Source organism: Numida meleagris, chromosome 6 (assembly GCF_002078875.1).
Source record: "Numida meleagris isolate 19003 breed g44 Domestic line chromosome 6, NumMel1.0, whole genome shotgun sequence".
Taxonomy (NCBI): domain Eukaryota; kingdom Metazoa; phylum Chordata; class Aves; order Galliformes; family Numididae; genus Numida; species Numida meleagris.
In genome coordinates, this window is record NC_034414.1 from 10,576,287 (window position 1) to 10,593,084 (window position 16,798).

At 39.7% G+C, this 16,798-nt stretch overlaps 1 protein-coding gene across 1 annotated transcript in view; it reads left to right on the forward strand.

Moving 5' to 3' along the window:
* The window catches only part of PDE3B (phosphodiesterase 3B), a gene marked incomplete at its 5' end in the record, with an annotated part of 82,543 nt that continues 65,747 nt past the window's right edge, over positions 3 to 16,798 (forward strand). The window contains one exon of the mRNA XM_021402127.1: positions 3 to 761. Within this exon, the coding sequence (XP_021257802.1) occupies positions 3 to 761 (759 nt within the window). The remainder of the gene's footprint in view (positions 762 to 16,798) is intronic.

Below are 16,798 nucleotides of genomic sequence, written 5' to 3' on the forward strand. Positions count from 1 at the left end.
TGCTCAGCCTGGGCGCCCTGGCCGCCGTCGCCCTCTCGCTGCTGGCCTTCCCCGGCCGGGGCAGCTCCGGCCCGCGGGACGGCGGCGGCTGGCGGAGCCCCCGGGCGCTGCACGCCTTGCTGAACCTCTCCCGCTGCCTCGGCCCGCTCTTCAGCATCGCCTGTGCCTTCTTCTTCCTCACCTGCCGCCTGGCCCGCGAGGAGCGGGGCGCGACGCGCTGGTGGCTGCTGGCGCTGCCCGTCTGCTGCTACTCGGGGGACTTCGTGGCGCTGCAGTGGCTGCCGCCCGCCGAGGGGCGCGGAGAGGAGGAGCCCCTCGCCCCCGGCGAGCCGCGGCTGGCGGCGGGCAGGCTGCTGGCCGTGCTGGGCTCGGTGGCCGCGCTCACCCTGCTGCAGAGCTCCGCGGGGCTGCGCCGCAGCCTGCTCGTCCTGCTCTTCTCCGGCGCGGCGTGGTTGGTGTCGCTGACCGGCCTCCAGCCGCTGCCCCCGGCCCTCCGGCCGCTGCTGGCGGGCTCGGTGGGGGTGGCGGGCTGTCTGCTGGCTCTCTGCGGCGCCGAGCGCGGCATCTTCCCGGCGCGGGGCCGGGCGGCGCCCCAGCAGCACCACCCGCAGCCCCGGCTGCCCGGCGCGGAGGACAAAGTGCCTGTGATCAGACCCCGGCGGAGGTCGAGCTGCGTGTCCCTGGGCGAAGCTTCGGGCAGCTACTACGGCAGCAGCAAGATGTTCAGGAGACCCTCGTTGCCTTGCATCTCCAGAGAGCAGGTAGGTGGCTCCGGGACTGCGGGGGGAAACTTTGTGAGCAGCGAGTGCCGTTCGCTCTCCCAGCTCCTGTCGGTGTACGTGCGGGGTGTCCGCTGTCACGCTCCTCTTCCAGAACAGAGGGAAATACTCGCTGCTTAGCGTGTATTGATTCCTCAGCTCGGTTTTGCAGGATCGGTACAATCCTTGCAGGCTGCTCTGAAGCTAAATCGTACCTATGCGTGCAGCAGGACAGGAGGCTCACTCGCTTTTCGTACACGTTAAATGCTAAAATCTTACCCTTTTTGCTACCAGCCACCTTGTTGTTTCTTTTCCAAAGCCCACCTCCTCTACTCCTGGCAAACTTCACGAGACAAAGCCAGAGCTGCTTGCTGTCTGCTCGCACCTCCGCTTCTTCTCGCTTTCCATCGACAAAAAGACTGCCAAGTGCGACAGGAGAACTCGGATTTGGAGGGATATTATTTACCAGTTTGGGGCAGTGTTTGAGGGGCAGGCTCCTTCTGCTTCGCAGATTACCGTCTCTATTTCTCTCGTCTCCTCTTCAACCATCTCTCCCTCGCTCCATATAAATTACCTTTAGGTTTGAGCTGATTGAACTTAAGGAACTTCTTTTTTACCGAAGAGAGAGCTGTTCAGTAGAGTCTGGAAAGATGCCCGAAACATTCAGTTTTCTTGAATGGAACTCTGTTGGTTTCTGCCTCCTGGAAAACTTGTCAATGAGACCTGTTTTTTTTTTTTTTGCAGGGCAACCCCCGTGTGGGGTAGTAGGTTTATATTTGGTAGATGGCATGTGAGTGGACAGGAGCAGTGGCTGTACTGGGCGCGAGCGGCCCGGCTCTGCTGGAGTGGACAATTGACCCCGTGCTGGAGGAGTGTGGGGAGCACTGGGAATGAGTGGCAAGTGCCCGGCTTCTGTGAAGGGATTGTTGCCACAGAACCCCCCATCCGTTGCTGTGATGGTTGAAATTCACGAATGCAAATGAAATATTCTAACTTTGCTTTGTTGCGCGTTCCATAATGCGCTTCTTGTGATCGTCTGTGAAATAGGTCGGAGGAAATACGAGGCGAATCTGAAACAGTGCAGTGGTTTGCGAGCGTTTCTTTCTCTGCATTTACGCAATAGAATAATACAGCAGTAATTGTTCTGTGCGTGAAAGGTTAAAATGCCAGTCTGCTGGAACAGGCGTCAGAAGGTTTAAATTATCAACTGCAGACAATGGGACAAACATTAAAATATTATAATAGCAGTTAAGATGCGTGGCAAATATTGTGTAGTAGTTTACTTTCTCTGCTCTGTTCCCTTCTAGATAGTAAATGCTCTCTGTTTGTGTTGTTTGCGATGTAAGAAACTTAGAAAATGCAGTAACAGCTTTCATTAACTTTTCTAGATGATAAAAGATATTTGTTTTCATTCAGTTGGTTAAATGCTTCCTTTGATATTCAGTTCACTGTGTATATATTTCAAGTTAAGACACTTAGTATTCTTTAAGTAACATCATAAACGTCAGCCTAACTAAATACGTGGAATTTATTGGCAGTACTTAAATCATACGTGTTCATAGTAAAATACAACTGGTTGGTAGACTTCCAGAATTTGATATCTTCATTATCACTAGAACTGAACAGAAACAACAAAGAGATCTGAAGTTCTTTATTTTCCTCATAAAGTCTATTACACTTTACAATAAATATCTGTGCTTTACTAGCCATGGTTTAAATTGCGTTCACAGGTATATGTTCTAGGCGGTGTTTTATGAGTGATTTTTACGAGGACGATGCAGGTTAAATACTCCGCTCTCCTGTTTGACTTGGAGAGATATCAGACATTGCAGAGCTGATAAAACGTCAGCTGCTGGGGCTGGGGGTGACACGGGGAAGGAAGCCTATAGTGTGACTTCATTTGACTGAACGCTGCGAGGTCTTTATTGCTTCCTTGAAACAGAAGGAATATATGCACTTAGTGCTCTTCAGAGGAGCATTTATTACGTGAACTTTCTTGGAAAATTGATCGCATGTTTCGTAGATGTTTGGACAATATTGCAAGGCTTCTTTTTCAATATTAATATTTTAAGATAGTGAATTTAAAAAGCACTGCGTGGAAGGTCAGTGGAGTATGAGGAATGTGCTGGAAGTTCACTGTGTCAGGAATACTTATAATGACAATATTAGTTTAGCTGTCATTTGATGTGATGCATTTTATATGATTATCGATACACACTGAACTCCGACAAGCAGCTATATGTAAGAACAAAAAAAGACAGATGTAGATTTTCAGTTACTTTCTGGGGAAAAAAGGGATTGCTGGTGTCGATGTTAAGTTTTCAGTTGCTGAAGTTGTGCACAACTCTGTCTAAATACTGTGAGAAAAAATTTGTAGTGGGTTGACTGCTTTTCTTTCCTTTTTCCTTTTTTTTTTTTCTCTCCACAAATAAACTTAATCCAATAATTCTAAGGGGTCTTTCTGCAAGGAGAGTAAAGGGGAGGGGGCTATTCCAGGTGCACACAACCAGTGGTGTACACACCCTGGGATTCAAGTGGAGCTGTCACTGTTTTCTGAGGGTAGAGGTAGGAAGAGGCCCTGTGAGCATGATCCTACAAGTGCTTTCTAATTTGAGGAATGTATTTGTCAAATTTGTATTATTGCTTTTTGTATGTCAACAGATAGCAACTGTAATACTGGACAGTTGATAATTATCTTTGTTCTTACCTTTTGTGTGAATATCCATGCTTTCCCATCAAAATCTAATTGATGCCATGTATGTTTTTTTTCTGCGATACGCATGGCTAGTGATGTAGTTTAGTAGGTGGAGGAAAAGAGTCTTGAATAGATTATATACTTAATATTTTACAACAGTATACTTCAATGCCATTATCAAATATATACGTAGAAATATGTGTAGAACAGAAGAAAGTAAATTAAGGATAAAAATCATACAAGCACAGTGTCTTTTTGAGGTCTACTATATTAACAGGAAAAGTTAATGGTAATTCATATGATTTTAGCAGTAAACAGCCTTTTTGTTTCCTTATTTCAGTATTCATCTTGGGCCTATAAATGAATTGCGTAGCGGTACAATTGCAGTATTGATTGGTATTACAAGTGTTGTGCGGACAACGTTTTGGTTACATGCTTTAATTTAATGCTAATTTTAGCAGTACATACTGATATCAAAGGAGTTACCTTCATTGGCAGTTGAATACTTACTACACCATTACTTAATGTTCTTTGTTTGTTTGTTTGTTTCTTGAAAGCCAGATCAGTATTGGGACTCTAAAGGGTGTTAGTCCGATCTTATAAATAATCTTTGTCTTGAAAAATACTGCAGCGTAAAGCATTATTTTTACATGCTTGTGAACATGTATATGAGAGCACGCAACTACGTGTAGGATATTTGATTCTAAAATGTCTATTTTTCTTTACTAAAAGAATAGGCCTGTCTAATTGTGTACATGGGACATACGTCCAAAACATGCTGCAAATAGAGCTAGGTGTTTTAGTCTGTTTTATTTTTTAAATTTTCCTAGCTATCTGATGAGGTTCAAATGAGTAGGAAAGCTGGGATGTTTAATGGATAAAAACTTCTATGTTGTGCTCTGTTAATTAAGGGAAGAGTTGTCTTGAGTTTAGGCTGGTAGATTGACCACCGCATCTTGCCAATTTCAATTTGTAGCTATCTTATGCTTTTTATCTTGTACCCTCTGAAGATCAAGTCTTATCTTGTACCCTCTGAAGATCGAGACTTGATTTAGAGAGTCTACAATGTTGATTTAATTTTAAACTAATGCAGTTTACTTAGACACATAAAAATTGTCCGTTTCCTGTTTCTAAAACAAGTTATATTTTGTCCTTAGCTGCTGAAGCTATTAGTTTCCTAGGGTAGGAGATTCCTGTTAATAGGTATTTTACACTGCCTTAAAGTTTTTAAGTTCTGATACAGTTTCTAGGTTTGCAGCCTAGGAAGGTGAAATGCATCTCTTCTATGCATTTGAGATGATTAGTTCTTTGCAATGTTCAGCTTTTCCGGTAGTGGTGGTTGTGGTGACCCTTACCACAAGTGTACCTGCAGGCAAAGGTTTATTTCTGTTGTTACAGATTCTCTGTATCTCTTGGGTTTTTATTGGTCATCTTTTGGGCGGGAGAAGATATCAAGGTAGAAATGTGTCTGTGTTGAGCTGTGAATGCAGTCAACTTCAATAGGATGCAACTGAGTGTTGGAAATATATGATAAGAATGAGTAAATAATGAAGGTGACAATCACGGGAAACTCTTTTTGCAGCTATTATTTTGGATGAGTAAGATTATTTATGTCTGGTTCTCTCTGGCCTTGACAAAATGTTTTGTGCTAGGCAAAACGAGAAGACTTTATAAGAGTTGCATTCTTATTATTTTCTTTTTCTTTTTTTCTCTTCTGCATTCTGAAGTTTCTTGAAGTATCATACCAGAAAGAAAGGATGATTTGAGTACAGTCTGCCTGTAGAGACCTGCAGAGAGATTGGAGCTTAAGATGCCATCGCTGTGGCAGTGATCAGCAGAACCATAATGCTGTTCACAGAGACTAACAAAGAATGCTGAGAGTGCGGTTAAGAAGACTGACAGCTGTTAAGAGCTCTGTTAGTTAAGTGTAGTATAAGCTGTTTTTTAGATATCCAGAATTGGATGGCAGTTTGTTTTGGACTGAAGTAGCACACTAAAAGCAGGGAAACGTGTTTGTAGCTTGTTGCTGAAGCAAATTAGCTTGACTGTTTCTGCAGGTGTGACTTCCTGTGGAGAAGATGTAAAGAGAGAAATGAATGAAAGTAAAGACATCTGCTGAGGAAGCACTGGAGAAATTTGAGGGAAGTATTGCAGGTGGTGCATTAGAAGAGTGACCAGTGGGAAAGAAGTTGAAGAAACTGGGAGAGAAGTTTGTTAGAACTGAGCGATGAACTGTGTGAAAGGGAACTGGCAGGATACATTGATAAAGCATTCGTTTTCAGCTTTGACTAGGAAGGTATTTTAAGCTTATGCAAGAAAATTAGGTAGAGATGTGGAATAAAAAGTTCCCAGAAGAATTTCTAGAATGGCAAAAGAGGATAGTTTCCATGCTGTAGGTCATGAACAGCATGTTCTGTGAGGTTATATATGAAAGGGGTAAGAATTATAAGGTGTCAGGTATATATTACTTAGGAAAAGACTCAACTCTTGGTACAATCTTTGTGTGCACGTGTGTGCCTGGCAGTACCATCCATAATGAAGGAATGTGACCAATCAAACTGATTGAGTGCTATGGCCTTAGAAGTTTCAAAGATATGAAATTTCACCAAGCTTTATGAAAAAAAGGTGAGTGGGAAGACCCTATGCTGTGACATAAAGCAAGTCTGTGGTGTGTGCTGGTGCTTCTTATCAGTGTCTCCCATGTCACGAGTGAATATCACAATTCTGGAGGGAAAACCTCTGTTAAAGCCTGATTCTTACTTGTGATTTGATAGGAAAATAATACTTTTTTCATTTTTTTTTCCACCTCTTTTGTTTTTCTGATAACTTAAAAAGTGAAAACTTTGCAACCATAATTAAAACCAATTACTGAAAAAAGTCAGCTGTAACTATCAGATCTGGTACCTGCAAACTATTTGCTGAAGATGGAAAAGGGTAAATCTTGTGTTCCTTTACAAAGGTAAGAATTACAGGCAAGGAAATTGCAAGATGTAATTTGTTCCACCTGGAAGAACTTGTGGAGGAAAGCAGGTGAGAAACTTTTAATTGGCAACTGAGAATTGAGAGCAGACCGTGGGAGACTCGACCCATAGAGTATTTTGTTCGAATCTTGCCTGTTTTTCTAGAATAAAACTGGAGAGAGAACTGAAAGAACACGTTGAGGTGAGAGTCAGGGGGAATGAAAGGAAAAATTGAGCTTGAAAGTGGCTTTTTCAGTGGGCAAAACCAACTCTTAGCAAGATGAAAAGACACAGCAGAATAAATTGTAATGGGGAAAAAGAATAATGGGACTTTTTTTTTTTTTTTTTTTTTGCAACTCAGGAGAAGGAATGGAAGTTTGAGGTGTAAGTGAGGTCTTGGACTGGATAAGGAAGACTTTTCAATAAATCAGTGAATGATAATGGAAAATGAAATAGATCGATTACTTTAAGGATACACTGGAAGTTAAGGAATACTAGAGTTTTCCAAACAGACAGGAATGAAGAATACTAATAGATTAGAAGTGATAGGATACCATGATCCATCAACTTGTTATTTGGCAAGGGAAAGCATGACAAAAACAAATCAGAGAGATCCCTCCTTAAGCATGACTCAGTTAAACGAGTGGCCTTTGGGTGAGGGTGAGAAAAAAGCGTTCTAGGAACTGGATACTCCATAAGAAGTATGACTGCTGATATAAAATTGTAGCTTACAGATCTGGCTAATATTTGAAAATTGATCAGTTGCTTTGTGAGAGGATATACGTAACTTGATCCAAAAGTAATGCTTATGCTCCTGCTTATTTCCATGGAAACTACAACTGCTAAAGAGAGCACAATAACACCATATGATAGAGCAAATTTTCTACAAAACACTATTTTTTAACATAGTCATCACCATGAGGTATGCTTTTTCACTAGTGATGAACAAGAGCCTGTATGCTGCGCTCATAAAAAATCTGCAGCAGTGGAAGTGACCCTCTGTCACCACTGCTGAAACACATCATCCACCACCTCACTGTGCTCACATCCGTTGTTTGGTCTCCATAAACATTCAGCAAATCTTAATGGGTGCAATTTTTTTCTGCATGGAGGAATTCACTGGTACACCATTGCTTCATCTGCACTTCCGTGTCAGATGCCATTTTGTCAGACTGCCCCTCTGCTGCCATCTGTCGTGTGGCAACAACAGGTAACAGAATATAGGCGGGAAGGTTCAACCCCTACTGCCATACCACCAACATCTGCCTCTGACAACGTGGACCAACATAATAAAATAGGAGGCATTACTTTCAGAGCAGCCCTCATAATTTGTAGAAACAGAGCCGCTGCTGTCTAGGAGTTAGCTTTGATATGTTTGGTTTTCTTTTCCTTAAGTATCTGTACTTTTCTTAGCTTTTACATATAGCATCTTCCTTTGAAACTAGCAAGTTGTGAAGGGCTTGGAGAATATGCCTTACGAAGAGAGATTAAAGGAACTGGGGCTGTTTAGTCTGGGGAAGAGGAGGCTGAGGGGAGACCTTATTACTCTCTTCAAATATCTGAAAGGTGACTGCAGTGAGAGCGGGCTTGGTCTCTTCTCACTGTTGACAGGTGATAGGACAAGGGGAAATGGCCTCAAGCTGCGCCAGGACAGGTTTAGGTTGGATATCTTTACGGAAGGAGTTGTCAAGCACTGGAACAGACTCCCCAGGAAGGTGGTTGAGTCACCTTCCCTGAATGTGTTTAAAAACCGTTTGGATGTGGTGCTCAGGGATGTGATTTAGCAGTGGGTTGTTGGAGTTAGGGTTGTTGGAGTTAGAGTAGTATGGTTAGGTTGCAGTTGGACTTGATGATCTTGAAGGTCTTTTCCAACCTGAGCAATTCTGTGATTCTAAGTTTACAGGTGGCGGAACAGAGGAGGGCACAGCTAGCTAAATGATTTTTGTACACGCCTTCATTTATTTGATAGTTCAACATTTATGAAACGCAGTGCTGCTATGTAGAGCATTTTTTTGTGTGCCAGTGCTAACCTCATTTTGTACAAGAGGCGTGGAAAAAGCTGACAAATTTCCAATTAAACGGCCTTGAATGTTAATCTTGTCAAGTTTAGTTACTCAGTTCTGACCTGCCAGCCTTAACATTCCTTTCTTCAAATCTAAATACCTTAATTAAGTTAAAGGCGTATTTGCAGCAGATGTTAATTTGTTGCTCATTTGATAAATAAAAGATTGCTTAATTGATTGTTAAAATATTCTTTTCCTTAAATATCTTCCTTTTAAGATATTCTAGATACCATAGAAAATATACCATGTGAAGCTGTATTTGAGTGCTTTGTTTTTGTGCAATCATCCCTATTTTATGAGGAACATCATGAATTAGCAAAATAGGTACATTGTTTTTCTATATCCATATTGATAACAGTAATTGGAAAAAGATGCAGGTGGTTTAATTTGGAATGAGTACTTTCAGTATGTCCAGACCACACAGTGCTGCTCCCACTCTAGTGGACCTGTGCCGCAATCCTGTGGCACGCCTGCCTCTTTACATCTATTGTCATTACAGCTTCATCTGCAGAAGTGTGTAACATCAAGTCCTCTGAAAGTGAGTGAAATGTCAGTTTGTGGAGAGGGTTTTTATTGGTTTTACTGAAATGACAGCTTAACAGTGAAACCTTGCATAGGTATTGTGGTATTAGAGTATCTCTTTTAGCCTTCATTATTGGTCATATTATCATAGAATCATAGAATGGCTTGGGTTGAAAAGGACTTCAAAGATCATCCAGTCTCAACCCCCCTGCCAAGTGCAGGGTCGCCAACCACTAGACCAGGCTGCCCAGAGCCACGTCCAGTCTGGCCTTGAATGCCTTCAGGGACGGGGCATCCACAACCTCCCTGGGCAACCTGTTCCAGTGCGTCACCACCCTCTGTGTGAAAAACTTCCTCCTAATATCTAACCTAAATCTTCCCTGTCTCAGCTTAAAACCATTCCCCCTTGTCCTATCGCTATCCACCCTCACAAACAATCGTTCCCCCTCCTGTTTATACGCTCCCTTCAAGTATGTTTTCTTTTTGATTAGATTAAACTCTTTTAACATGATGGCAGGAATAAGAAAGGCTTTAAAAAGGCATTTTACACTAGGCTCACCGTCTGTATCTTTAGCATGATTTTTGTTCTAATGTGGCCTAAAATTAAAAGCTTATACGTGTTCAGGATCTCTGGGGCTTTTTATTGTTCTTAGTTTAATATTATAGATTCAATTACAAATTATGTTCATTTTTATAAAAACTTTTTTCTAAGTACTGGTGGGTGACACCTGTTTACTGCATCGGAAGTATAGCTTTTTTTCTGTCTGGTGGATTCTTCTAAAGGAATTCTAAATTTCTGAGTACTCCAGTATTTTTGGCTCTTTGGAAGAATTTATATCCTTTTGTGTGAAATGCTAGTATGGATAAAGTTTATCAATGTTTGGTGATAAATGGTGTCCTCATTTCGCAGAGGACATAATCTGTGTGGTGGCTGAGGAGCCTTACAGTGGGCATGCGTTACAGAAGTGGACGGCCTTTTAGCTGGGTTTGTAGCTCAGAGGGGATATGATCTCACTTCTTGTGAGCTTTCTCTGGGGCTGGTACTAATCTCTGTATTTATAGGAAATCATTAGTACTTAATACAAATCAGTGTCATACATCTAGTTTATAGATGCTAACATATTTGGGGAATCTTAAGTAATCATCTTGAGTAATAGCTACAATAGCCTCAATTTCATTTGGTTTGCCATCTGAACAGTGCATTCTGCTCACAGTTTTTTTAATATCCAGTCTTTTAGTTCTGTAATCCCACATATTATCAGTCCAAAAGAATTACTCTCATTGCATAGTCTGAACTTCAATTTCAGTTCATTTAGGCTGCTTTTTCTTAGAGGCAGTTAAGGTCCCATGTGTAAGAGCAGGAAATTTGTGTTAGAACCTGAAGGTGTGATTAGCACGCTGAAAGAAGTTAAAATCCTGCAGTGCCTGTGAAATACTGTCTGCTCTGTGTTGCCCTGAATGAATTGGCTTGGACTGAAAGAAGCGAAGGCACACGAACACAGCTTTGCCCTTGATTAGTTGGACGTGTGAGAAACAGTCTTTACTTTGCCCCGGGAAAGAAGATTGTTGATGTGGGTTATATTGCTCCCATTGAGATTGTCCGTACAACAATGCCATGAAACAGAGATGTATCCACTGCGAGTTGTTTGTAGCCTGGGGTAAACACATATACCTTAACAATTTGAGGGTCTTTGTTCTTCCTAATGTATCAGTATAGGATAGAGCAGTGTATTTCATATCCTAACTAGTAAACACAAACAACTTCCTTATCCACTCTCTATGTGCTTTCTTTCTGTCCTTGTATCAGCTAGCCGCATAGCATCCATTTGGAAATTAATGAGGTGTGCTTTGAAAGGAAATTTCAAATGAAAAAATAGAATTGCAATGAGAGAAGTTCAATTGATGATATGCATAAATGTTTGTCTAGGCATCTTCCAGTTGTTGGGCATTTTTGTAATAATAAAAAAGCGAAGCAGTGTTACTTAGGATCTTCTAGTGGTTAAAGAAATACAGTATGTATGTCTATATGAAGTTAAAATCAGTGATTACTATGATGTGAATAATAAATGACTTTGTGATGCTATGGCAAAACACAGTTGAAAGTATGTTAAAGGCAGTTATCTGTGAACTTATTTTATGTAGCTATAGGAAAGTATTCCTTATAATCTATATATGAGTTTCTTGCTATTCTTTTATTCACCATAGAAGAACATTTCCATGCAGTGGTAATACTAAAAATCTGATTTTTCTTTCTATTTGGAGCTTCTGGTAGGACAAATTTGGTTAAGAAAGAAGATTTTGGAACAGCTGTTCTATTAACAGCCAGTATTTTTGTTGTTTTTAATTTCACTTATTATAACTGGCAGCACTTGTGTTAGATGACAAAGAACTTCTTAAAAAGCTCAAAAATAAGAAGTTTGTATGTAACTTTATGATGTCACGATGGAAGTAAGGAGGCAGGTGCTGGCTAGTGCTTTTGAGGACAGCCTAGGTTTTCAGACCCTCTGAGATGAAGGCTTCTGTATCAAAGACATGGTTAGAATGGTCTGAAGGGGAAAATAGTACTTCTGTCTCTGTGAAGGATAAAAGAATCTTATGGAGAGTAAAAATCAAAGCTAAGATGCTAAGGTTTGAAAGCTGTTTTGTTAAAACCAAGTAGAACTCTGTTTACATATGAAATTTGTTTATGAATTTCACCATTATTAAGATCATTCAAGACAAAAATTCAGGACTAATTCATTTGGAATCTCATGTTATATGTGGAAATATGAAATTGGTATCCAGTTCTAATTAGTGCTCAGGAAAGTGTTACAGCTTTGGAAAAGATTCAAGCTGTGTTTCATATAATAAAGTGATGCAATTTCAGAATTAACTATGAGTCATTAAAACTTCAATAATTCACCTGTAACACTTCTCCTTTGAGTAATAAAGGATATAATATAAATAATATATATAATACAATAAATAAAGTTAGATTTGTGTCATTTTTCTTGTATGAGACTAGCTGCTGTTAAAATTTCATTTCTAAAGGTTTGTAAGTCTTCTATTCTTGCCTTAACATTTTTTTGTTAGGAAGCTCCCTAGAGTCAGCAGAGCACTTCAGCTTTCAAGTGGAAAAGAACATGTGTTTTACAGTGTTTAAGGAATCAGGTTATAGTCCTTACTTGTTTAAAAATTCATAGGCTTTAATATAATTTATAACTTCAACTCTTTAGTGGTAGGTGTTAACAATCTCAAATGAATGCGTTCTTAAACTTATTTTTCTTGCACCTGTCTGATGGTGGACGGACTTGGTGTGCCTTTAGATGGTACATCTGTATTTTAAATTTATTTTGCTTTAAAAGTACAAGAAAAGAATTTCCTAGAGTGTAAATGATCGATAGGAAATTGCTTACTTGCTTGTCTCTTTCTCAAAATGCCGTTTTTCTTTCTCTTTCCCTGTCTGTAACTGTTTTTAATTTTACAATCATTTTAACACCTCTTCTTACCAGCATGTTCTCTGTTCACTTTCTACATGTTACAAGACGAGTAACATAATTTTACCCAAAATTACAGATATCTTTCAGCAAAGACAAAAAGTTATCCTGACTTGAAAGTACTTTTACTTTTTTGGAAACCTTTCAACAAAATTATTTAAAAAATATTTTGTAGAACATTTGGTAATGTAATTTATTTAACAGGAGGATTAAATATTTCTTTGCATTTACAACAATATTTCCAGAATCCCTTGTGCGAATACTACATAAAATCCATTGCATAAGTAGACTGCATTTCAAAAAGCATGTATGTTTATAATTGACATACTCATACAGACTGTACATTTCATGTTAAAATTTTGTGTTATTGTAAATATATTTTGTTTTTTTATTCCTTTATTTCTGCAAATTAGATGCAAAGTGCTTGTTCACCTGCTTCATTTTCTATAAAAATAATAGCAAATTCACCAAATCTGAGCTGTTAACACGTAGATTTTTGTAATTAGGAGCTTATTCTTTTATGCTCAAAGAGGATCTGTACATCTTCAGCAGTTTCAAAGCTGAAAATAATTCTCCATTTATTTTGTGGATAGAGGGGACAAAGGTTTCATAAGTTTATTTTGGAGAACAGTAAGCATTTAGCCATCTTGCTAATGTTTTGCCTTAACACTATTGTGTGAACTGAGTGAGGAAAGCAAAGTAGGAGTAGCTTTGGCTCAAGTGCTGTAGCAAGAATAGCTGGCTGATTAGTGACAATGAGGAATGAACTGTGCCTCAAAAAATAATTACTGAACAACCCTTTTTCCCCCCCTCCATTCAGAAACAAGGGGCAAGAATTAGAGGGTTTGTATCCTTCAAAGTATCTTCCTGCAATGTTCGAGTGCTTTGCCTGATCTTTCTAATACTGAAGTTTCCATATGAATTTGAGCTGTTTCATTCAGATTACCGCGTGAGTTGTAGCAGGATCAGTGGGAGTACAGGAATATTTTCTGTCTTGATGTATAGAACACTATTTGCCATGTATGGAACTCTATGGCAACTAAATCAAACCATACTTTTGCAGAATCTTTAAAAGGAAATTCTGAACTTTATTTCTACTTTCTGAGTAATACTTTGGCTCAGCATGTCTTCTAGACTCCCAGCTGTGTCTCAGGTCCATCTTTTAGCTCCCATCAGCTCTGCTTCACTCTCTGAGATGTTCCACAGTAGTACCCCTGCAGATTTCAGGAAAAGGGGTAAGCCAAGAAAAGCCGGAGTCAATAGCTGTGACTTCCCTATATTTACCTCTTCTCAAGTGTCATTTGGAAGGTTATTCAGCTTGGTGGACAGAGCTGTATTTTCTTCTTGTGTCCCAGATGAAGCATAGCAGGAGGCAGAGCTGAAGTATATCATGATGGTACATTCTGTAGTTGGGAGATTGTTATAAAGCATGTAATGGTTCTGACTGTTGCAGAGGCACATTTAATCTTTGGTATTGGGATAAACTTCCAAACCTACCAAGAGGCTTGCAGAGGGTAACCTTCCATGCAAGATGGCCTTGTTATATACCAATTAAATAAAATAAATGATTAAGTCATCTGATGCCTATTTAGGTATGAGTAACTTTTTATGCCCTCTGAGAGAACTTTCTGTGCTATCTAATACAGATAGCTAAAAAGTCACTTTCTCAAAGTTATACTGAGCAACCGTTAGTTAATTTTGTACAGTCTTCCTGAACCTTGAATCCCGTAACCTAAAACTGTCATGTGGCCACCACAAAAGCTATATCTTAAAGAACCAAATTGTCATCAACAGATTTTAGTCTGGAGATGAGATTTTTCTCAGGTCCCCTTGCTCCATCTTTGAATAGAGTTGGAATCTTTTGGATCCCAGGGTAATGTTATTCTCAGTATTACCTGCTGGCTTGCATCTTTCTCTAGCTGTTTTTCCATCTGATTGAAAATAAGCGTCTCTTGGTGAAAAAAATCTTTCTTTCCCTGTAGTCATGAATTTTCCTCTGTCTTTCCTATTATACTGGTGCTGGAACATCAGAGTGAAGACGAGGGCAGGAGTATGGGAAGAATCTAAGAAGAGATGCGGTGGAAAACTATATTAATAGAGTAGAAAATGCTGCTGACTAAAAACATCTCCATTTAGAGAAAAACATCACTGAGAGGCTGGAAAGTAGTTAATTGCTAACTAAGCCAGAGCACTGATTATATCATGTAAACATGGTAGCCCTTTTTGTTTCTTGTTTTCTAGATAAGTATAGTTGCTAGTGCATACCAATATACTGTTTTTTGGAGTTTTATATTAGTGTACTCATTTGCCTGTACACCTAGATTTTTTTTGCCCCAACACTTCTGTTTTGTTTCATAATAAGACAAAGTTGTGACATTAGATTTGAGCAAGAAGGCCTCCCAGGAAACTGGAAAAGCCATGATGAATTTGAAAGATTTGGACTACTTCCTTTATTGGAAAACCAGGACTAGAGTTCTTCTTAGAGCAGTTAGCAGTTCCAACTTGATATGAATCTGGCCTTTTTGGGGGGGGAGAGGGGGAAGAGAGGGGAGTAAAATAATCACTAGCATTCTCTTCTTCCTGCACCTTCACCTTCCCGACCACTGTAGAGAAGTAAATGCTATGATAGGTTATTTTGTTAGCCGTCATCTGTTTCAGAAAGCTTTGGGGGATTTCACACTTAAAATTGCACTGGATAGATCAGTTGGTGAAGGTGAGGGACTTTTTGTTTTCATCAGGAAACTTCATATGCATTTTGCCTTTGTGAAGCATTGCCCAGAGGTTTTTAACAAAAACAATGACCTTTACCTTTCCTTTTTGCTTTCTTTGTGCCCTGTGATAATATAGTACAGAAAAAATAGTTAAGTTTTGCCCCAGATAAACACTGATGTCAGTGCGTGAAAGTTCTATGCTGGAAATAGTTTGTTGCGTGTTTATTAATGCTGTGAAATGGCCAAATTCAAATTCACATTTAAAAGTAACTCCTGGAATTATCCACACTGTTTTGTGCAATCTATTGTCAGCCGAGCCAATGCATGTGCTCCTTGATTATCATTTGATTTCTTAAAATTATCATTATTAATTTGCTCTAGAATCTGCAGTTCCTCTCAAAGAGAGCTTGCTGATGATCAAGAAAATTCTGGGGTTGTAAAATTAATCTCGGAGGTGCAGATAATTTTATGTTTTATGTAAAATCTGCAGGTGTTTAAACTTTTTACATTTGGTTTGTGGCAGAGGCTCTTGGTAGTGTTCCTGCATTTTTTGTTTTAAATGCAAATTAAAAGGTATATTACAGACTTCTGTTTTAGACTGTTTTCTTTTGCATTTTTTTTCCCCCTCGGTTTGAAAGAGAATGCAGCTTAGGCAGCTAATGCAGAAGTGTGAGAAAGTTAAGAATGCGTTTGTAAAACATTTCTGTACAAGTTGATTTCTACGCACGATAGGTTAACCATAAGGCTGTTAACCAAGGGTTAAGTTTTGCTGGCTGCGACTGAAACAGGATGCAGTGACTACATTGTCAGACTGCTGGTGTGAGTGCAAACAGATGAGGAAATGCTGGATCAGGCACTTCAGCAACTTGGGCTGTTACCGAGGAAACCGTTTGCGTCATACTTGCCAGCAATTAGCTTACAGTTCTTTTATTTTTGATAGTGTTGCAAGCTGAACTTGACTGTTACAAAGGAAAAGGCTGCCTTCATCTCAAACTGTTAGGTTGTGGCTGAGTTGTGGCTGGCGCTCATGAGAATTTGCAAGTGTAACTTGGGATAAATTGCAGTTATTTAAACTCTCCAGCCTGCTTCTGCAAATAACATTGAGTTGTGCTTGGTTCTGGAGGATGTACAGTCACATTTTTCTTGTCTGAGACACTGATCATTCCCTGTTAATGAAATTAAGCGCTACACAAGTTTCACCAATGCTTCAGGTTTCCCCACCTTCTCTAGCACTTATGCCAAAGCATTCTTGTATGTTTGGAAATGTTACGTATCCATTTTGAAAACTGTGCTTTAATGTTACTTGAGGCTTAGCCTCTGAAGAGATTCTCTTCCTACTTTTTTTTTTTAATGTATTGATTAAACTTCAACAACTTTCAGCAATTACCTAATCTCTAATTTAAACCAGTGAGTGTTGAAAACAGTCTGTGTTTTGTCTCAAAAAAGCATAATTTCTTCTGCATTTCACTTAAACTGTGAACAAATTCACAGCAACTGGTTTAAAGTGATGTATGTTGTTAATATGGGTATTGCCTTATGGCTGCCTAGGGGAAGTTAGTTTTTAGAGGAAAATCATGCAGTGAAAAGCAGTTAAACCAAGAATGTTAGTCACT